The sequence below is a fragment of the Neopelma chrysocephalum genome, unplaced genomic scaffold (genome assembly GCF_003984885.1).
Source record: "Neopelma chrysocephalum unplaced genomic scaffold, ASM398488v2 Primary Assembly neopelma1_23, whole genome shotgun sequence".
NCBI classification, from domain to species: Eukaryota; Metazoa; Chordata; class Aves; order Passeriformes; family Pipridae; genus Neopelma; species Neopelma chrysocephalum.
The window spans coordinates 16,591,262-16,614,371 of NW_020897691.1; the positions used below are offsets into that span (position 1 = coordinate 16,591,262).

General features: G+C 37.3%; 1 protein-coding gene across 20 annotated transcripts in view; it reads right to left on the reverse strand.

The window, feature by feature from the left end:
- Positions 1–1,886: 1,886 nt before the first annotated feature.
- SYNE1 (spectrin repeat containing nuclear envelope protein 1) overlaps positions 1,887–23,110 on the reverse strand; it is a 309,124-nt gene continuing 287,900 nt past the window's right edge. For 11 of the 20 annotated variants that reach the window (XM_027688501.1, XM_027688404.1, XM_027688437.1 and 8 more), the window contains 13 exons: positions 22,954–23,091; positions 22,044–22,235; positions 20,833–21,163; positions 19,935–20,003; positions 17,850–17,992; positions 16,868–16,994; positions 15,523–15,734; positions 13,845–14,045; positions 13,398–13,526; positions 12,820–13,032; positions 11,734–11,823; positions 9,826–9,884; positions 1,887–3,152 (listed from right to left, as the gene is read on the reverse strand). In XM_027688501.1, the coding sequence (XP_027544302.1) occupies positions 2,912–3,152; positions 9,826–9,884; positions 11,734–11,823; positions 12,820–13,032; positions 13,398–13,526; positions 13,845–14,045; positions 15,523–15,734; positions 16,868–16,994; positions 17,850–17,992; positions 19,935–20,003; positions 20,833–21,163; positions 22,044–22,235; positions 22,954–23,091 (2,145 nt within the window). In that variant the 3' untranslated portion in view covers positions 1,887–2,911. The remainder of the gene's footprint in view (positions 3,153–9,825; positions 9,885–11,733; positions 11,824–12,819; positions 13,033–13,397; positions 13,527–13,844; positions 14,046–15,522; positions 15,735–16,867; positions 16,995–17,849; positions 17,993–19,934; positions 20,004–20,832; positions 21,164–22,043; positions 22,236–22,953; positions 23,092–23,110) is intronic. The other 9 variants (XM_027688509.1, XM_027688518.1, XM_027688432.1 and 6 more) reach the window with 5 other exon arrangements.

The window sequence follows — 23,110 nt, forward strand, 5'->3', positions numbered from 1 at the left end:
AAACTGTCCTCATGATCTTTTATTCTTATCAATATAAGCATAATGAGATAATGCTTGATATTACCGCATGGTCTGGAGTCACTGAGCAATCAGTTTCCATTATGCTTTTAAACACCCACTAGCTGGAGGTGACTACAGGCCAATAAGCAAGGTTCGGAGTTGCAAGGTGTGTCAAGCTGCTGGGATGATTATACCTCTACAGAAGCTACTGCATCTATCTGCAGTAGAAAATAGGAACAAATACAATGTAGTAATGACCAGAGCTCTCCCAGACGCAGAGTCTACTTCCTCTGTGCTTGAACACGTGCCTTCAACACAGATCCAGAGTTAGGCAGCTCTTGTACTGCCTTTCCTCATGCCTTGCAGCCAAGCCCAAGGCACATTACCAGAAATCAGCCCCTCATGTTTGCAGAGCCCAAGTAGGTAATGTGTTTCAGAAAGAGCGTAGATGTTGGGTTGCAGGCATCATCCAAACATCATTCAAATTGACTGCTCTTCCTTGTACTTTCCCTCCTAACCAACTCCTTTCAAACCTCCCTGCCTCTCTCTCATTTTTACACAGTATAAGAAATTAATACAGGCCTCACCAGTGACTTTTTACCTCGTTCCTTCAACAGACTTTTATTCCCTAAGTTTATACTCATAGCTATCTAGTGCACTTTAGATAACATCTACTTCCATGAGAACACCAATAGTTGGTTGGAAAACAGGAGACAAAGTCAGGCTGAGATCCTTATTTCTCCCTAAATTAGTCGTTTTATTCTTTACAGTGTTTTCTTTTAAAAGAAAACAAAAATACATTTCAACAAAAAATTAACCACCAAACCCAGGGACTGGCTGATGAAAGGATGTCTAAAACATGCACAGACCTGGACTAACAGGTCTAGCAATCTACTGAATTATTCACATACATGCATTGATTACCACTGATTGAGTTATGTCACCAAAGAGAACAGTACCAGAAAAGAGAGAAGGGGTCAGTTTTATGTAGTATGTCAGGCCTGTTGCAAGTAACAGCCCATCCTTGTAGCCTAAATATGTGTTCCTTATCTTTGTCTACTCAGAATCAGTGATTATGGATACTAATCTAGCCTAGAATAGTTTCTGAACAGCAACAAAGGAAACTCAACCTTGGAAAGAACACATACTTGTGTCAATCCAGACTTGGGTTCAGACACTGAAGATACTTTGTGAACATAAAAAATCTTTTTCATGAAAATGTTAATGTTATGCTTATCTGAAAGGAAGCTTTATTTTGGCTCTTCCAAATGCTTATGGTACTCTACCTCTGACCACCCTGTCCTCATAACAACTCAAACGATGACATCCCAGAAAACTAATTCTATGTAAAAGTAACTAATGTGCTTCTGCTTTTTTTCTGGCTTTTTTATTTCTGTTATGCAGGCCGATATATTCTAAGTAAAAATATTTAAGTCAAAAGAAAAATTCACACTGTGTGTTGTGGCTTCAAAAACCCCAAACTTATTAAAGAGCAGCAACTTAGAACATTGTTCTATATTTTTTTCATAATTGAAAAGAATCCCGTTTTGGCAGAGTTCTGACTGATAAGCTGGGCAAAGTGCCACTGTGCAGACTGCAAGTTTTTTTTGGTATTTCTGGAAAATTTATGAGTCTTCAATTTGTCTGTTTTATTGCTATTTATGCTTATGTTTTGGTCATATTCCACTAGACTAACTATGAGTAAAACACAAACATCTATCTTGGTGTTAAGCTGCTATGGAGAATATTATGAAGTTTCCAGTACACCCACAGGAGAAATCTGCTTTAGTGAGTATGGACTGATACAACTTCAATTGCCAAAGGTTGCACACGAGCGCATACATAAACACACAGACACAGAGAAACAACACAGGGGAAGAAGCAGTTTGAAAAAAAGAAAAACCTGAAGTGATGAATCATTAATTCAAAACATGGACAGCTTTCAATATTAGCACAACTTCTAATGTCATACTCTCACATGTATTCTACCTGTGTCAAGTTTTCCAGATTTTCTCATTCAAACATATACCTAATACCATTAATTTGTTACAGCATTTTTTAATTCTCTTTAGAAGTGCAGCATATGTGTGGCTTCTATTTTTTTTATACCATACATATCTCCTTCTAAACTTAGAGGTTTCCACAGTTGTCATTAAAAAGCACGTAGACAAAATATTTTATGGTATCTATAATAAATGCAAAGAAATCAATACAAACAAAACTTGGCTTAGCAAACTGTACATACATAAATATGTTCTTTGTTTTTCAACTTGACATTCAACATTTTTCCTCATAAAAACTTTTACGATCTTATTTATTACATCCATTTTTTAAACCTTAAAAAAGTGCTTCTCAGATTTACACCTTGTGCATCCAAAGCAAAAGTTAGAACACCATGCCTGAAACAGAAATCACAGGGAATAATACATTGCCATACAAGATTCTTTAAAACTGTATGTTACAAATGCTCTAAAATCTCTTTAGCATTGGTTATTTTGTATACTGTAGATACTGAGAGGGTATTTAACAAAGACTGGCTAATGGGCAGCACACAGGAAAGGATCTACAGTATCAAGTCCTTGGCTATGCATAGTACAGGGCAATGACCTGGATATAAAGTGGCTAAAAGATCCCAAATTCTGCACAGAAGGACATTTCCCTTGCACAGATCACATCCTTCTCATTACCCAGGATGCGAGTATTGAAATGATGCTACTCAGGTAATACGTTGTGCAGTTTGATACTGATACACTGATGCGTTACTAGCTGAGTGCCAGCAGAGAAAAATACGGGCACAATGGTTGCTACAGCAGACAGGTAAAGCTGCCACACTGAATCCTGTCACCCTTTAAAACCATCTTGCCTCCCAGCTAGCACTCCAGCAAGTCTCCCGCTGTCTCACAGGTCTCCTTCATAATGGAGGAGGACCATTCATGTATTTTAGCATGGGGTGGAAAGAGCGGGCAAAGTTGTTTGCCATAGCACAGCTGTAGTCCTCCTCGGTCATTGGCACCAGGCAAGCCAGCCCAATTAGGAGTAGCAAGAGGAGCTGAAGTGGCAGAGCAGCTCTGAGGACTCTGAGGAAGAAGGATGGACGCCACCATGCTGGCCCAGCCTCAGAAGGGGAGGAACCTGAGCCACCTCTTGTGGACCTGAGAAAAGAAGATAGGTGAATACACTAAAACATTACTGCAGCAGAGGTTGCCCTTGAGCATTCAACCTTCCCTGAAGGCTGGTTTACAAAATTTGTACAGACTTTGATTGACAACTGCAGAGGTATTTTTCACAGCACGTGCCATTTTCTAACACTCTTAAGAGACCCTATATTTCTAGAGTGGGTAGGAAAACATGAAATGATCACAACAGAAGGGGCTTTGTGACCCCATAGCCCCTTCATTAATTATGGGGAAGACTCTCCACTTAAAGCACTGTGCTATAGAGAGGGCGAAAATAAAAGTGGGCCATACCTATCATATGTGTTCAGTACATGCTGTCTAAAAAGGAAGCCTTGTCTTTTAAAATGGCAGTTCCATTTGGTTTGCAGAAGTTTCTACATTTGTGTATGTATATGGTATAATGCATTGAGATTCAGTTACATCAATCTTCAGTCAATTAATACACCAATATGCAGGTAATGGGGACTCATTCTCTACAAAGTACATTGTATTTTGAATCTTGCACAGAATCAGCAGTTAAAATCTATCTGCTCAACTGATTTGATACCATCACTTTCCAAGTGATTTTCTCCCTTGTGTCAATGGATCTGACTTGAAATGGCACGTGTCTATCATGTGTCTATGAGGCAGGAGAGATTTAACACAAATATTTTCAAAGGGACACTTCAAATAAAGCACAAAAATCCAATCTATTATTTTAATGAAGGATAAAGACATAAATTTCACATTTTTCTTTTAGCTGAAACTGTCAAGAGCTCTAATATACAGATGACAGGTTTTGAGATAAGTGAATGACTGAAAAGAGTAAGTATGAAAGATAAAATCTGATAGTCTCAATGTACATGGAAAGGTACTGTATTTTAGTGCTAGCCAAAAGTGGAAGAACTCAGAACCTTCAAGTAACTTGCTTCAAGAACTCTTAATTTAAGACATTATGTCACAAATTTTGCCTCAGACATGTTGCTATAAAATGTTCACATGGTTCATATGATTATAAGGCCTCAGAAAACCTATGGTTTCCTAGAGTTTAAGAGATAAAAATGCTCATAACGTGGAGTGGGAGATCCCCAGTGAAGCACGTAGGGAGTGATGGTTCCTTAGTGCTTCCTTGCCTTCCCCTTCTTCTTTTAATCCTGTCTCCCAGGATTAAATTTGAATCTGTGTGAGGAAGCATTCAAAAATGAAAATATCTTCTTCAAAACAATACCAGGCTTAGCAGGGATCCCCTTGCCACATGTTCAGAAAAGAATTATTTCTTTTCTTGTTTATATATGTGTAGCACCCCACAGAGAAGACTTCCACAAAGCCAGACAGATTTAGTAAAGTTCAGATGACCAAGAGATAAACACTCAGGTATGATAAATTATTAACTTGAAACTGAATAGCCCAGGAAGGAGTGATGATCAAAATATCGTACCTTGTGTTGTTTGAATCCATGCTATTGTAGCCCAGATGGAAAGCTGCTTATCACATAACGTAAGATCATGTATTGTAAAGAACATATTGAAAGGATATGGCACATTTAACAGCATCAGAGCATTCCATATTAAAGTTCAATTAGATCAGGACTTCCACTGTCTGAGAATGCCAAGACAGAAAGTTAATGGACTGAGGTAGGAACAAAGGGAACGAGGAGTGCTTAATTACCTTCCAAGCATTTGATTGCACAGTCTACCTGTTTATAAGGCTATCATTGTATAAATGTTGTTAATCTCAATGAAAAAAAGGCCAGATTTCTGCAGTTGGTAACTGCTTTTTGATAAAGAGTGAAGTCTCAATTTTCTACATTGCCTCAGAGTTATTCTGGGGCAACATTGGGTGTCAGAAGGTGAATTTCCAAAAAGTGGAATCAAAAGGGGGCAGATAAAGTTAGCACCTAATTTTTCTTTTCTTTTGATTATGACTTTAGCAGCACAATCCAGCACTTTTTGCTTTGTGCTTTACCAAAAAAAGAAGAAAGAATGGTATGTTTAAGCTGCATGGCTGAACTCAACAAGGAACATCAACTTTCTTTCAAAAATTAAAACAATTCATGTCAAACCACTTTTTCTGCAGTGAAATAGGGTACTGAAGAACAATGCTGCATGGAAACAATTAAATAAGCAAATAATGAAACATTACAAAAACATTTTTAGAGGGGGAGTTATAAAAAGGCTGAGTGCTGTACTGCCTGTGTTTATTGCAGGTACGACTGCCTCTGTAATCTACATAATTGGCTGAAAAATGGAATGGCTCAGCTTAGAGTGTTTAATGGATTTGGTAAGCAGAGATGGTTAAAAATATACATCGTTAATAAAAAAGATTCACTATTCTTAAGGACTAGAACTCCTATTTAGTCTAGCAGGAGAAGGGAAAGCTGAAGTACTGTATGCCACTTCAGAGAAAAATGTAATTTCTTCTCCTTGAGCTTGCCTCTTCAGCTGTCTCTCTTCTGACTGCTCCTCCATTTGTCACACTGTAAGGAAGGAAGGAAGGAAGGAAGGAAGGCCATCTGCTACTCACTCCGTACACAATTCCTACTAAGTAGATAAGAGAGAAGCACAGCTGCAGACCTGGCCAACAGTAATCTTCTTCATGTCAAGAAATCTCAAATATTAACCTAAGTGCAAGCAGTAGTTACCCTTACTTTCAGAGTTTGTAATGCAAGTGATATTGGAACTCTTTTCAACTATTTTCTAAGCATTTCAAGAGAGGAGAAGCTAATTTATCAGGCTACAGATAGAATGGTCAAAGTGAACTTTAATTTCAGCTCAGAGGAGAACCTTCTTTTAAAGATGATTGATATTTTTTCCCTAGGAATATATGGTTGAAGTAACCTATCTGTATTGCAGTATGTATCTGAAAAATTTTCAAAAAGGAATTTATCATTCAAGTGAAGCTGATAGGAATAAATAAAGGAAGTTTAATGGTAAGTGACTAATTGAATGCAGACAATAGGCTTACACTGAAAGAGGCACTGCTGGGCTAGTAGGATGTTATTACTGGAGTTAATCAAGAATGAGTTTTAATTTAATATCTTTATGAAAAGACTATTGCACAAAATATAAGAACAGTAAATTTCAGTTGTATGATGACAGATGCTGAAGGTCTTTGCAAATACCAAATAGGATTGGCTTCTTGAACAGAAAAAAAAGTGGATGAATCCAATAGGTTCAAGAAGTAGCTCAAGGAGTTCAAGATTATAGTACATAAGGTAGCAATAAAAACTTCTGATATAAATTTGGAAGTCCACACTCTAAAGATAATGAAGAGATGTAAGAGTTTTTTAACACGGGATAGTCAGAAATCAATAATGTGGCTTTTGAATAGCTGTGAAAAGGGAAAAAAGAAATTTTAGAATATATTTCAGTTCAAGCTTTCCAGAAGATCAGAGGGGTTGTTTTAAAGATGTTCTATAAGGCCCTAATCAGATCTCACCTGGAGCAGTTTGTATCATTTTGGTTAGCATACTTCTGGAAGATGAATTCAAACTTACAAAAGCTTAAAGATGCAAAAAAAATTGAGTATTTCTCTTATGAAGAGCTGAGCTTACTGATATATCACCCAAGAGACACTAAAATTGCCTTTTATATAATAGTGCAGAACAGACAGAAAAAAGAGTGAACCATTGTTAAAATAAAAGAAGGGATAATGTTGACGCAAAACCAAACTACTACATCTAGTAGCCATGGATATTTTCCAGAGAAATTAAATTTGATAGCAACCTCTACTGAAATTTTTGCTCCCTTGGATTTTAGAAGAGTGGAGTTTTGAAGGAGAAGGTGTGATGCTATGCCTACAAGAGCAGGCAATGAGTCCTCTTGGTGGCCTAAGAGACTTTGTAGGAATATCCTTATTTGGCTGCATTCTCACTTCGAGACTTCAATTTTCTCCCTAGATCTCAGCATCACATCACCCCAACTTTAGACCTGGCTTACCCTGCAAAGCAGATGAATATGTCTATCTCAAGAGCAGTTAAACATGAAGTCTAAGTAACCAGGTCTAAGTGAGAGTATGGGAGATAACTGTGAGAAAAAAACATGGCAAGCCAAGCCCAAAACACATATTTGAGCTACTGTGTGGCAATGACTACCATTTTATGGGCAAAGACCCAGAGCATGCTGTGGCTTGGTCTGCTCCAGGAACAGCAAGTGACCTTTAAAGATCCACTAGCCATTTGGGGAGGCTTGGGGAGAGCAGGAAATGGAGGCTGGCACTATGGCACCAAGATTTTAACAGAGCTGCTCAAAAGAGACAATGTAAACACCTCTGAGCAAACTGAACCGCTATTTTAATCTTCTAACATTTTAATCACTTCAAAAAAATTCACAGGCACAGACCCAGGTTTACACTTATGACAGCTCTATTAAACTGGTGAGGAAAGAAGAGTTGCTTCTTGGATTTGCTTTTCCCACCTAGCCCATGATTACTAATACCTCTTGGATGAAATTTTACTTAAATCCACAATGTAACATCTTGTTTAAGCTTGTACCTTGCTTAGCATCACACTATGTATGCTTGTCTTCTTGCTGTGACGGAGAAGACAAAATGATATCATACTTGTTATACACAAAAACATGGTCTCTCTAATTTTTTAGATGAATTTTCCTTCACAACCTCTTGTGTGACAGACCTTTTAGATTAACTTTATTTTTCCTTTATACTGAACTCTAACAGGGTTTGCTGATCCAGTGCAAGATCAAACACAAGGTACTCTGATCAGAGGCATGTCTAAATATTAAAGAACATAGTGACAGCTTGTACCGCATTATCAGTTAAAACCACATTATACATCAACCACAACCTGTCTGGCTTGCGCATTTGATTAAGTTTCCTATTCAGCAGTGACTCATTCATATTCCATGCCTGTCTAAATGACAAATTGAACATTGTGTTGTACTGCTACAAGACGTGTTAATAAACAGTGCTGGAAAGACTTGATCTGGAAGGTGCCGCACCAATGCCACTGGTAGAACAGAGGCTGATCTCAAAGCTGCAAAGCACTGCTAGCTGCTCTTTGAGCCAGTGGCTCACACCTACAACCAGAAACCTCAGAAGGTTGACAGAACTGGTTTGATTACACAGGAGAGTGGAAAAGCACACACAATATGTTTCTTGAGGACAACGGTGCTAGTGCGAGCATGCTGATCTGTCAAAGACATCTTCCACTCCTCTTAGATGTTAATGGCTGCAGAGTAAAGCCCCTCTCCTCCCTTTTTCCCCTCCCCACAAGAAACAAAATGCCAAGTCTCATAGCAGACTGGAACTGAATAATCATTTTCCTCCATGAGAAAGGAAAGTGGAGTTTATACATGTCCCCTGTTTTTTGTGTGGTTTCCTCATGTTTCAAAGGAAAAAAAAACAAACCTAAAAATAGGCAGCTTCTTAGTGTCAGTGGAAGCAGTAAAAGATACTCTATTTGTTCTATCTTTCATGTGGTTTTGTAACTATGCCACTTTACTCACAGTCACTAATTACACCTGTAAAGCAAACTTTTTTAAATGTGTTCATGTAAATATCTACATGATAAGTAGTTTTACTCTTTACTTCATTTATATTTGAGAATAACTTTGCTGAATAAATTCTTGATTTTGCTCATAAAAAAAAATCTTAAGGTATTTTTTTGTCTGCTTGTTTATTGCTCAATCACTATTAAATGTAGTGTCCCCTTCTTTCAAACATAAAATCTTTCACTTTAATAGGATTTTTTAAAAAAACATATTAGGTAATTTTTAATATGTAGAGAATAAATGAGATTTAGGTTAAATGAGATTTATTATTAGATTTAATAAGAACAAATATATTTTAACTTCGTAATTCTAGAGGCTAGTAAACTGATCAGTGAAAGAGCGAAGGTACACACATCACACTGACAACAACAAGAATGCAGAAGCACTGTTAGCTGCAGAGATGACAGGTTGCTGGAGACACGGTGGAAAGCAAAAAGCTGTAGCAGCAAGCCTGCTCTCTACTGGTCAGAGAGAGATGGGGCAGTGCTCCTCGCGGAGTAACACATGGATGCAAGCACTTGGCAAGTCATGGCAATGTTAGCATGTAATATTGCAGTCATCTTAGGAGGGGAGAGAAAGTGATCTCAAATCTCAGTAACCTCAAATTCTGACTTTTAATTTTGAGTCTGAAGTATTAAAAACCCACAAACTGAACGAAACGTTTAAGGGGGAAAAAAAAAGAAATAAAGAAAAGGATGTTAGTATATCTCATCCAGATCTGTGGGTTTTGTGAATTCTAGAATATGGCATTGGCCTATAACCTGCTTTAATTTAATATTTAGAGGTAAAGAGGATGATAAAAAGTGTTTGCCATGAACCTACTGGCATTTCTGTTAAATCACGCCAAAATAAAATAATCATTAAATGTCATGACTGTAAACACACACTCACCCTGATCAGGCATATAAAAAATAAATGTTGATTAACTTCTGTGAAGCAAAAGCTGTAGATGTTCAAGGATTAGCCTGTATTTCTATTTAACAAAGAATTTGAAGTAATTGAGAGCCCCTTTTGTCAGACTATCAACAAAAGGGAAATTTTCACTTGTTTAAGTCCTGACCACCTGATGAAGTTGGTGTGGACTGAGAGGAATCACGGCCAATTTCCATCATCCTCTTGGTGTTCTAGAACAGAGTGCGGAAACCAGGAGAATAAGGTACCTGCTATGTGGACTGCTGACAGAGGGTCCAGGCTGTGAGAGACTACATTTGCCCCGTGGCTGTTTGCAATGAACAGGGGGTAAAGAAAGAAGAATGTTCAGTCCAGGCAAATAAAGACAAGCTACTGATGAAACTAAATTAAAAGTGCAGCAAAGGAAACATAAAAAAAAAAAAGAATCAAATGAAGTGACCAATATCCATGACCCAAGGAAACTGGCTTTTCTTTGCACCTACATGAGTATGAAAATTATTGGAACATATCCAGTGAACTCAAAAATAACAGTTTAGTCATTATGTTTATGGAACGGTAGCTCTGGATTTAAAAAGAAATCACTAAAAATTTAGCTCAAATAATTTGTAATATGAAATAGAGAAAATCTTATGAAGTTGAATATTTGAAAATATATATATTTCAAAATGAACATGTACAAAATTCATATTCTCAAGGAAAAAAGGTCCAAGGGCCTCCTTTGACAAGTCTGGCCTCTTCTCCACCCCACAATTTTGAAGGCCAAATAACTGTATGTGAATTCCTGCACTCACAGCTATATGTTGGAATATTCAATGCAGTTAGATGTTTATAATTCAGACTATATTTTTTGTATTAATATTTATTTATTTAGCATCAGTATATTTGGCAATGAAATTCCAAACAGTATCACTTCAGTGTTCAAGATTGTGGGTGCAAAATCTAGAAGTTTGAAAACTAGACCCAAGGAATCATACAACTTAGCTACACATTATGGACAAAAATGAAATTTTGCTATATATTATGGCCAAAAAGAAAAAGAAAAAAGTAGTCACATACATAAACACTAAAAAACTAGAGATAAACAAATCCTTATTAAAATTTTAAGATGAAACCTATCATAATTCTACATACTCTTTAGACAAAGATTTTATGGTAAAATACTTCTCCATTTCCTGTAATGGTCAGGCATACTTAAGTTACATCTGTGATATCAGAGCTTTTATTAATTATTTAAGTTTAAATTTAAAAGACAAAAGCATTGACCTCTGAAATAAAATGTTAAGATGTATATTCTTTTTCCTTTTGAAAAGCCAGTATTCCTTTACATTCTCATACTAGCATCTAAAAGGAAACTAGTGAATGTAAACAAAAAATCCAAAAAATAAATCAATTTCAAGAGCGATAAATTTATCAAGACAGAACTCAGAGGCTTTACAAAAAAGTGCAAATGGAAAAACAAAACAAAAGCAAACCAACCTGATTGTTTTAAGAACTAAGGAAAAAAGCAAAGTAATCAACCAATAGAATTGCAGAAAAAGACAAAATAATTGCAGTTCCAGTTTGGGCTCAGAGTATGGAAGTGTTAAGTACTAGGCATGTATTGCTATATTTCTTGAATTTTGTGCCAGCGATGTAAATGGGCAACTCCAGAGTTGCCATCATAGCCATTGGTTAGGTCCTGTGCAACTAGCTGTTTTGAGTAATGTTTTATGCCCTTCAGCTCTACTTAGCCATTCATCCAAAGTCTCAATAAGACCGTCTGCAACCTGCATCAGAAATGACAAAAAACTTATTGAGATTCTTGATGAAGCAGCTCTGAAGAGAAGGCCAAACAGAAATGGAGGACTGATTATACCAGACAAGACCAGACTTTGGGGTGCTGCCATCACTAGAGCAAAATACAAGAGACACGACATGCCATACCATGGTAAACCGACCACACTGACAGCCCTGGTTTCAGATAGTATTTACGACTTCTGATTTCATGCAGGATGGGATATGCAGCAGGGTTGGGGAAAGCAGCTGTGTTTTGGTTTTCATTTATGCCATTTCCTTTCCTAACAAGTGAGAAGGGGTGACTCCCAGCTGGCTAGAACTACTGTAGACATCTGAGGTCCCACCCAGGAGATGGAAGAAAATACATGACATGAAATTACCGTTCTCTGTCTGCTTGGAGTGCTTCTTGCAGATACAGGACTCACTGAGCCTGATGTGTCTAATTCATCGGAGGACCATGAGGACAATTCCTAAAGTTCAGAGGGAATGCAGTTCAAAAATACAGCAACTAGCTGTTGAGGTAAGCAAACTAAAAGTTTTACCCTGGTGAAATCCCAGCAGTGTTATTTCCAAGTTATTTCCAAGGCAAATAAAATAAATTAAGGCAAATAAGCTAAATTTTGTTACCAAATTTTAAAAGGCTAAGGCATTACATGTACATGTTTTCTCTGTCAGCCCTGAAGGAAAAGAAAAGCAAACAGGTGGTTAAAACTTAATTTTTTAGGTGACACATTTTCCACCAAAGCCAATACAGAGGAAAAAGTTGTTCTTTACTGGCCTTTTAATTACAAGAAGAGGTTGGTACCACCAAGACTTTAATTAAGAGGCAGAAATCCGTTAGAAGGAGGGAAGAGATGAGTTCTCACACTTTATGCACTCTGCTAATCCAAGACTTTCAAAAAAACTAAAGGAAAACCCTGAAATCATTGTATCTGTTACTGCTGGCAAAGATGTGTAACTCCCTCTCAAATATCCTGATACCTGACAATTTGAAAAGATCTGGAGTACAGCTCAAAGCTTAGGAGACGTATATGACAGACTTCTTATCCTAATACAGAATTTATTTTATGCTTTTTTTCTCTCTTTGACAGAGTGAGCATTTTCTTCCTTTCCAATAATAACTGACACGCTCTAATTTTCAGTACTGCAACTAGAAAAATTATCTCATATACTTTGCCAGTTGACTGATTCAGTAATACCAGGATAAACAAACCAATATATTCAATAATTATTGCTATACAAAATAGAAAAAATTACCAAATTGAAAACCCCCACCATATCACAAGAGATATTTACATTCTGAAGTGTAAGATAACTTTATGATATTCAAGATTAAATGTTTACAATCTTAGTAAGTACTGCAAACAACTGAAACAGAGCAGCCAACAGCACTGATCAGAGAAAGACAGTCAAAACAGTGGGAAATGTGCCCAACAAACAGCAAGGAAGAAAAAGATGTGACTTACCAGTTGACTACTTGAAATGTCTAGAATTTTCTCTAGGTCTTTAATATGACGTGTGACCTCTTTCAAGAGGAGCTTCAGTCTGTTTCCAATGACATGTACCTTTTCTTTGGCTTCAAGACAATCCTTGCCTTCAGCATTGACTAGCAATTGGCAAGACATATCTTGTAGTGATGCCACCTTCAACTGAGACTCCAGCAGTTCACGTCTGATTTGCTGTTGCCAAGGCAAGCATCACATTTTTTTAATAGCACTTAAAAAAACCCTAAAAAACTAGAACTCACAAAGCCAAACGCCTGAAATTAATGAAATGGAAAGCAAAGAGAAGGTATACAAACTTCTAATCTGACAGGAAGATATACAGCAACTTAATGGTTCCCTGAGATTTAAAATCATGAGTTGTGCTAATAATGGAAGTGAGTGGTGTTTCCTTCCAAAGTCAAGTTGGTTACTGACACTGGTCCCACAGCTTTGTGTTAACATGCAACATACAGTGCTAACCCTCAAGAGAAAGATAAATCTGATTAGGTGTTTTTCTTGGTGATGTGTTTTGGGAGAAAAAGGGGTGATTATTATCCTACCAGCAAAAGTCTATGATGATCCTGCAGCATTTCCGAGTCCAGGTTTGGATTGACGGGTACAATCTCATTTTTTCTTCTGTCAATATTCTCCAACCAAAGCAGCAAACTATGACTCAGTTCATGGAAATCCTGTAAGCAATGAGTGATAATTTTAATAGGGTAGCAAAATATTCCAGTCAAATTCAGGTTTTTAATTTATCCTCTGATAAGTTAAAAGGAAGTGTACAATAAAATACTAGAATACTATTCCAGAGAGAACATATTTAGAAAATCTTGGGCTGGAAATACGTTTCATGTAGTGCAGGTGTATTATTCAGAAAAACAAATGCAGAAGACGTATTTTAGCTTACATGGGCAAGTTTCAGACTGGACAATGAGCAGATAACAAAGTGGTTTATATTTTCAATATGTGGGATAATGACAACTTAAAATAAGCACAGTACAGACCTGGCACTGCATTAACGCAGCCTGCAATGAGTTGCGCCACTCTTCGATCATACTGCATACATGCTCCCAGCGCATGTTCATCTGAGACAGGCGTTCTTGAAGCTTCTTGCTCTCTTCACTGTCAGACTGAGTGAACTCTGAGCTGCACAGATTGATGGATAAGACGATTGCTTTGCGGTTATCAATTGCTTTCTGCAGCTCCTTGATGATAAGAGAAAGTGGGACAGGGGAGGAAGCAATGGAAACTGGTAAAACATGTGACTTTCAGAAAAAAACAAGTAGAGAAGGTACCACAAGAATGCAATGATTTGCCATCAGCAGCTGCAGAAAGGTACCTTACTGTAACATTTTCTTTACTCTGGATACGAGACTTCTGTGCTCACTCTGTGACTCTGCAAATGTTCATTCTTTAACATCTACTAAAATTTTACTGTGAGGATAAACAAGAGCAAGCCAATTAAACTTGTAAAGTCTTAAGGGCCTGAAGTCATAGTTGAATTTTAAAGGTCTGGCTCACGTTTCAGATATTTTAAAGACAGAGTAGGTCAAGCAAAATTTAAAGGCACATAAGACAACTGTACTTTAGCTCACAATAAAACTTTTGCCCTCATGTCTCAGTTTTGCCGATAAACATAAAAACCAACATGTTTTCAAGTGGAAACTGCCGTCAACAGTATTTTAAAATAAAAGCTCTTACTGAGAGAAAAGAAAACATACAAGGAGCATAAACAACTTCAATTTATAGAAGCACAAGTTGTATATAAACTGATTTGTTTACACTGGAAAGCACAAAAGAAACTCCACCTCTTTCAGTTTGGAGGGTAGTAATGGGCTTTCAAAGAGTGGGTGAGATAACAGAATTCTTATGAAATGCCCCCTTTTCCACCTACTCTACAGCATTTATGTAAAAGAACGATGTCACAGTGACCTTTGTAGTACTTATGGCAGCTATATTTGGATTACACTAATATGCTTTAGATGGATCACTGCTGGAAGCAGTGATCTTTACTATCTGGTCACCTCATTCCTACCATGAAGCACAGTGCATTTTGACACTGGGTCCCATATTTTTGTGTCCATGCTTATAAGATACTAGTAACTGAATGTGAAGTTGTGGACCACCATGTACGAAGATCTTTATAGCTATAAAATATACAAGAGAGATGAAAAAGGTAGCATTCAGATTCTGATGAACCTGAGATGACAGGAGAAGAAAAAGGAATGTTGCAAAGTGACATCAAATTTTTCCTATGTTGTACTGGTGACACTGGGTAGGCTACAACCCTCTTGGATACTTTCACCTTCCTCCACACAAAGTAGTATGCCCCAGTGAGGCATTTCTTTTGAAGCAGACATTTTGTTACCAGTTTGAGTAGAAGAAACTTGGCACGTTTTTGATTTTTTTTTATTTCATTGCGTTGGCTGCCATCAGGAGTTACTGGTACATTATGGAATTATAGAATTCCACTGAATTACTATTTCAAAACTTCATTTGGATTGCCAGTGGTACATTTTTCTGTCAAAAGGTGAATCAGAAAATCACTTTTCCAGTTACTTTATTTATCAGCAGCAGCTTGCTATGTGGAGCAAACTGGCTGCAATTATTGGCAACCTCTTCAACATATCTGTTGCACTCAGGTTTACAAGGTAACTCATGCAAAAGAGAAATAAAACTCACTTTGAGTTTTTTAATTCTGAGCTCAATAGTCTGTATGTCAGTACTGAGATCAAGGCAGCGAAGCTTCTCCAGTTCCTCTTCAGTTTCTCCCAGCCAAGCCCAGATGCTATTAAGGTCAGAGTTGAACTGCTGCCATTGCTGAAGGTTCTGCTTCATCCTCAGCTCCTTGCTTAGAGCTTGAGCCTGGATTAATTCCCATCTTTCAATTACACCTGGAATGAAAAACGTCAAGTTCAATAGAAGCAAAAAAAAAAAAAAGGCACTAGCTACACACACGCACACAATTGCATCAGTTGAATATGGTTCAAAACATGCTCCATAAAAACTCTAAGCCACAAACTCTAATCACGTTGAAAACTAAGTTAGATTGAAGAAAGTGATGTTGGAGAGAAAGAATGAAGAACCTGGATGATTCTAGTCATCAGGCAATTTTATCACTTTCTAATGTCAGACTTCTATGAACATAAATAAGTTGATACATGCAGATCTCTAAAACAGGTTATGCTGGCAATAAAAAAGACATCATAAATTAGCGTAAGTGCAAACTGGACAAGACATCTGAATATGTCTAACTAACCACACATATTTATTATTGGTATTTGTGCGTATCATAATTTAATGCTCATACCTCACTATATTTGCCTAAGCTACTGCTGCTGCATTGGATAAACACCTGCACTAAAAAGAAACAAATTAGGGGCTATTTCTGCTATTAGTTATCTTCAAATGTTATGGCAGAAGGACAATTACATAATTCCATCAACTTAAAATTTAAAAAAACCCCAAACTCGCAGCAAAATAAAAGAGACTGCATGGGTAGCATATCTTGCCAAGCTAGGAATGGAGATGATGCCTTTACAGTCTCTGGAATAAATCCATATTTTTATAATGCAATACCTCCTGTTCTACAGCTGATGTTTAAAATTTGTCAGGTCACACTAAAATAAATTCCTTTACTGTAGGCAGATAATCTTAGAAGTGAAAGTTATTATCAGAGGAAATAAATGCTGACTTATGTGTTTTGTACAACAATGTAAGCAACATTTTTCATCAGAAAACTTACAACAAAAATGCATTGCATCCACAGGGACTTTCTGAAAGGCTTAGGGTTATGCCTTATGATATGAAGGGGTTCTTAAAATGAGCTTCTATGTCTAATCTTTTTATAGGGCATATACAAGGAATACTTACTATTCCTAATAAAAGATGTTAAACAGAACATGGTAACAGACAGTCATGTAAATATATATGTCAGTAAATAATACCAAGTGTTTATTTAGAAAAACTTTGCATGTTTGCTTCTTTTCAAAATTGGTTTTCATCAAATGAACTACATGTTACTTACCAGCTGTTTGTGTTTCAGTACTGTTCATGTTAATAAGTCCTGATAATTTTTCTTCTTCCTCCTTCAGTTTATTTCCAAGCCTTCTTACTGAGTCTATGCTTCCACTGCACTCACCTAGTAGTTTCATCTGTGTTAATAAACAAAAAATCCCTTTTCAATACGCACTGTACAGGACTAATTGCACGGACAATGCAAATTACAATGCAACTTCCAGAAATTTCCAAAAGGAAGTTTAAGCGTGAAGAGAAAAACCTATTACTTTAACAATCTGTCCTGACACTACTAAAAAAATGTATATGGAGAAGAAAAAGGCTTAAAGTCCAAGTTCAGACTAAACAAAAATAACTCAGTGCAACTACGCCAAATCGTACTAGATGTCTTTAGGTGTCATCTTTTCTAAATGTTAAGACATTCTAGCAAAAACACTAGAAGATGTGATAAAGAAAATTAACCTAAATGTGGAAATATTACTATGCATCCAAGCAGCTAATTTTTAAATTCTGTCTGTACTAAAATTATTTGAATGACTTATGGAAAGATGCTTCTTCCAGGAAACCTCCCTGAGAAAGCTTTTTAATTACGGATTCCACATATGCAACCTTGCTTACATGATGCATGTTTATAATTCATTAGCAAGATGAATACTGTGCCTGAAGCTATAAAACCTGCTTTCAAAAGCAGATGAATTTCAAACAAGGATATCATCATTAGATGGACGAAAACGTGTGAGGGAGTATTTTTGGACATCTGCAAAAATGTAATAAGAAAATAAATTCCTTAGAGTCATGTTCCTGTAATCTCATGCTATTGTAAACACACTAATAACATAAACAACATTAGCATGTTGTGGTTAAGGGTAGTAACCATGAGTAAGTTTGAGAAGCAGTTATAGTTAATTGCTTTGTTGAAACAGCTATATTTCTTTCAATAGCAAAGCTAAGCTTAAAGTGCATATTTGACTTATGCTCCAAAATACACGCACATATCCTTTGTAAGTGGAATCAAGTTCTGGTCCTGTAGGTGTTTTGCTGCGGATGATGTTTTCTGTTTGCTGTATTTGGAAACGACTGGTGTCTAAGGCCTTGTCCAGCTGTCGGATACGTGCTTCCAGGGCTCCAGGTTCTCCTGTATCAAAACCAAAAAGAGCGATTGTCACCCAAATTTTTCTAGAGGTTTTTCTTTCCTTTGTCCAAGCAGAATAGATATCAGGAATACTATCTAGATTAGACAGTAAAGGAGAAATGTGGCTGCAGTAGTATGAGTGGTACAATGTCAAAGTGAAGTGGTAACTAGTCATGTTAGAGGATGTTAGCAACCTTCAGAGGGACTATACCAGTGAACGTGATTGCCATAAGCATACTATCAAAGAGTCCACAGTTTAAAGCAGGCTTGTAAATTATTCTGAAGGGACTTCTTCCCCATATTGAATGCCTCACCTTCTTTTAAGGGGAAAGTTCTCAGCAAAGCATACTCTAACCTCACTGATTTTTGAAAACACCTTGCTCCCTTTCACAAACACTTTCAAATAAAACCTTGTAACCCAAATGCTCATTTGGGTATGATCTAAATCCGTGAGAAAATTTATCTTTATTTCTCTTTGTATTACCTTTCTCCACTAAAAAACAATGGAATTTTGATGAAAGGATCCTATTGGTATACAATATTAAAGATTAAAAGCGGCATACAAATGTTAAGTGATGCTGTTATAATCATATTCTCAAAATCCTTAGATGACTGGACATCTTGAAGGCCTGCAGCAAGTAGTCAATGACTGATTTAGGCAACCACACTAAGCAGCAAAATGTATAGCATTTTTCCAATTAGGTATTTGATAAAGACTATGCTTAACATATCTGCAAGATGGTATTATTCATTCCAGCCATTTGGAACTTATACCTATATTTTTGAAGCAGGACTAACTTGTATTTTCCTTATAGAGGTCAGCTGAATTCTGTGATATGAACTAGCTACAGACAACTCTAATGTGAAGCAGGCTGCAGCCTAGAGGACCACATGAGATCCCACTTATCCATATTCTATCACTGTGCCTGATTTCCATCTGTTTACAAAGACAGTTTGAATTTATTCATAGAGACACATGCATCGAAAAGGAGAGCCTTCTGTCCTTCTAATTAAAGAAAATGGAACGTCTTGGATGATTAATATTTTTGTTATATAAAACACTGCCTCACCCCAAATGGACAGGACAAAGTGCTCAATATTGCTTTTCCCTCACTACTTTCAAAATGTTCACAGGTCAGAAAACTAAATACATTTTCCATAAGTATTGGTATTACTTATACTCTTAATCAATTATAATATTATTTCACTAATTTGGGGAATTAATAAAAATGAACAGTGGACCTGAGGCTTGTGTCACAGATGCTAAGACTTCAATGTTTGCTATTTCAGATTTGCAATGAAGTAAAAATTTGAAAGAGGAGAACTGTGAAATCATGAGAAAATGTATTTGCAAGTGCATCTAACAAAGGAAACAATAGGTTTAATCTTGTGAAAAATATAATGAGAAAAGAAATAATTTTCCAATATACAAGACTATGAGAAAGACACTGGACTACAGTACCTCAACTTCACATTTTTATCACAGGAAACTACAACTAACCTAAAAGTGTGTATCTACATGATAATCCAAGCTGTGGCTGTGTTAAAAAAAAATAAATGCAAACCTGAAAAATTAGGATTTGCTCTATAACTTTTCCTTCAGCCTTAATCTTTGTAGAAAATACGCTTCTCTCAGAGATGTAACAATGTATTAAGTCCCATTGAGGGACCCCAGAGAATAAAGACCAGTCAGATCAGTTTAGTCCAGTTAGCCAAGATGGGAGGGCTAATACTTCAAACATCGTTTCATCCATGCACCTAATGCTACCTTTAAGCGCAGTAGTAAAGCAGGATAATTCTACGTTAAGATGCCAATGCTGCCATGTAAGAAATATGTATATTATAAGTTGTGAAAAGATAGAAGATGCTAAGAGAAGAGAAAGAAGTTATGCTTTTGCACTTTGGTATTTGCATCTGGCTATGCTTAGTCTTTTATGATGCCTACCAGAGATATTTCTGAGGGCGTTTTCTGTGAGTGTTACATAGGCCTCAAGAGTTTCAGGGATCTCTACATCTGAAAAAATAAAAGCACAGTCTAAATTGACAGGTCAGCAATGGCTGTCTCCTTACAGCAGGAGTCCTTTTCATAGGATGGAATATATAAAGGCAGACATCCTCTCTGGAGAAGGACAAAGATGAAGACTGAAACACATGGAGGCTGCTACAAAGTCAATATCCAGGCAAACCTGACTCTTTTCAGAGCAATGACCTGGAAAGCAAAAGGCAGCCACAAGATCAGAGTATAATACACTAATATGTCTTCCCCCACTACTAGCTGCATCTTGGTACTTTCACTTGTTAAGATTTATTACACAAAGCACACATTTAGAAAGGATTTCCAACTGCACTGGAGAGCAAGACCCAAGATCCCACCTCAGACTAAACACTCAGTTGCTGGAGTCTTGTCTGGGTAAGGACTGAGTTAAGATTTTTACTTAAACACTTGATGATTTCTTCTGTGGATCTCTCCCACATCATTTCTTCATCAGTTTGTTCTGCACTTCTTGCCATATCCAGTATAGTTTCGTCTAGTCAGAATAACTTAGGATGCAGTGCTGTTACAGATGACATATCCCATCTGGCAGGCCACAAGCCTAAATACACAGCCAACTCCCTGTGATATCATATATGCCTTTGCCATTTTCCAGGGCTGTCATCATCCAGGAAACCTCATCACTGTGTCTAAGGCCAAAGGGCCACTGAAATCACTTAGGAAATGCTATTCAAAGTCATCAGGGGCTATTTAAAATACTTTTCCATGAGAATCTTGGCCAAGAAATCTCACATGCAATATTTCCTTCTTTTTACTTGGAGAAAACAGAACACACAGTTTGCTACCATACCTGCTATACCAGCTGCTCCTCTCAGGTAGAAGTCCTTTTCTTGTCCTCCATCTTCTTCAGAGTGCAGTGCCCGTGAAACAGCTGTCTCCAGGTCTCTGCTAAGGTCGTAGTCATGATCCCACTCCAGGGGAATGGAGTCCACACTTGCAGGGGTATCTCTCCCTGATCGCTCACTTCTCACAGGCTGAGAAAGAGGCAGCGAAAGGTTGGAAGAGGGATGCGGGGAGAGAACACTGTCCGCAGATTTGTCATGCCAGCGTATGTCAGAGAGATCTGCTGATTCATCCAGATCTACCTCTCTGTCAGAGAGGTCACGTTCATCATCTGTTAGCTAGAAGCACAATGCAAACAGAACCAATCAATGAAACATGCATAGGCACTGCATCGTCAGCCTGGGTCAGTGAAATAAAGCAGCAATAGGTGACAATCACACGATGTGGTTTTCATTTTGCCTTCTTTTTCCCTTTCCCTTCATTATTTTTAAGCTGTAGTAAAAAAACAAAGCAACAGAAAAGATCAAAGTGCCAGCTCATTTTAATTACTTAAGGCACCATAAAGTCTCACATCAGGCAAATACTCCAGACTTTTATTGATGCAACTGCAAGGGAAATATCAAGTTAGAAAAAGCTCTGGAATCACTTCATAGAAAGCATAAGTGATCTTTATCGTGAGCACTGCTCTCACTATGTTCTTTCATATTTTGAAACCCCTGCATTTGTTCCTTTCTTTCAGTTGGACTTTAGCTACCAAAAATTGTTTTCCTCCCAGTTTTTCATCTGTGTGTTCAGTTCTGGAGATAAATTTCCATCTCTTCTGAGGGGGAGAATAATTTTATCATTGTCTTTTAAAAAAAATCTCAAACTCACAAAGCCGCCCATCAAACTATCTGACAGTGCAGAGAGATGTTTCTATTACCAGTACCACATTGCTACCCACAGGAATAAAGTTTTATAAATCTCCGATTTGCATGGATTTTCACTACGATTTACAGAAATTGCAGATCTGGTGAGTTTGCTCTCTGAACAGGATACAAACAGCATGTAGTGAAGGGAGGTAGACAGTCAGGGTTGTAATAAAATTTAACCACAGGACTTTAGGAATGTTACGCAAGTTTTACGTTAGTTCATTTCAAGATCTTTCTCTCTCCTCATTCTCATATTTGTAAAATGGCAACAAACCAAACAAATAAATACATATCTAAATATACACACAGGAAGGCAGATAAGTTTCTTGTGATAGCGTTCCACACGTCCAAAGACCTCTTGACAGTAACGACGCAGCTCATCTAATTCTTCTTCAATGACTGCTGCATCCAGGGGCTCACTTTTCTCAATGAGTTGCTCACCTTGCACAATTATCTGCTCAATTTTGCTGTTGTTCAGTGAAATTTCTTGCTGGAAAGCCTGAGTAAAAGAAAAGCCCATGCTTTATCAACAAAAGCAACATGACAACAATCTGGGTAATTAAGAATACAAGTCTTAAGAGTTTTACAGAAAGAATGGTGTGGGTAACAAACAGGGATTGTTCCAAATATTCTGTCATGAGCAACAATGAGTAATTAAATTTAGCATTCCACAGTCTTTCAAGCCAAAACCAGTGATACTTCATGGTTTACCATCTCATTCCTCACTTGCTGTATTTGGAAAGACTAAACAAGCCATGCCCACGACCAAATGTCGAGAACGAACACAGATGCTAAACCTAAAACACTGGAATTTTGGATGTGACATTTGGTATTTTTCTCTCCAGATAATTATTTTTCTGATGCCAAAATGGTTGACAAATGTAGTAGTTACTAGATATCAGCAATAGTGGATACTTAACATAAATAATTTTTATTAACATTCCCTCTTCTGATGAGGGAAAGGAGACTATCAGACTATCACCCTTGGCTTTTCTTTTTACATTTTTCACAGTTCAAGGATTTTCTATGCTGACAGAAAAGTACATATTGAAACCTGACATAGCCCATAACTCCTGAGGTTGCAGTCTCAGCCTGCAAGTAAAGGAACCATATCAGGCTGCATTTCTGGATAATGTTTCTTAAATTCCTTTCGCACCATGGCATGTTTTTATCCCTTCTTTCATTCCTCCTTCTATAACTACTCGATTGTTCTTTACCTTAAGTTGCTTTATCTTTGCTTGGACATCACACTCTGAGAAATGCTCAATGTTGGTCAGCTGCAGGTCCATCTCTGTTAGCCATACCAGGATGCTATCGCGTGCTGTTTCAAACTCCTCACGCTGGCTGATAAAATGCTGGAGGGTGGAAAATGGA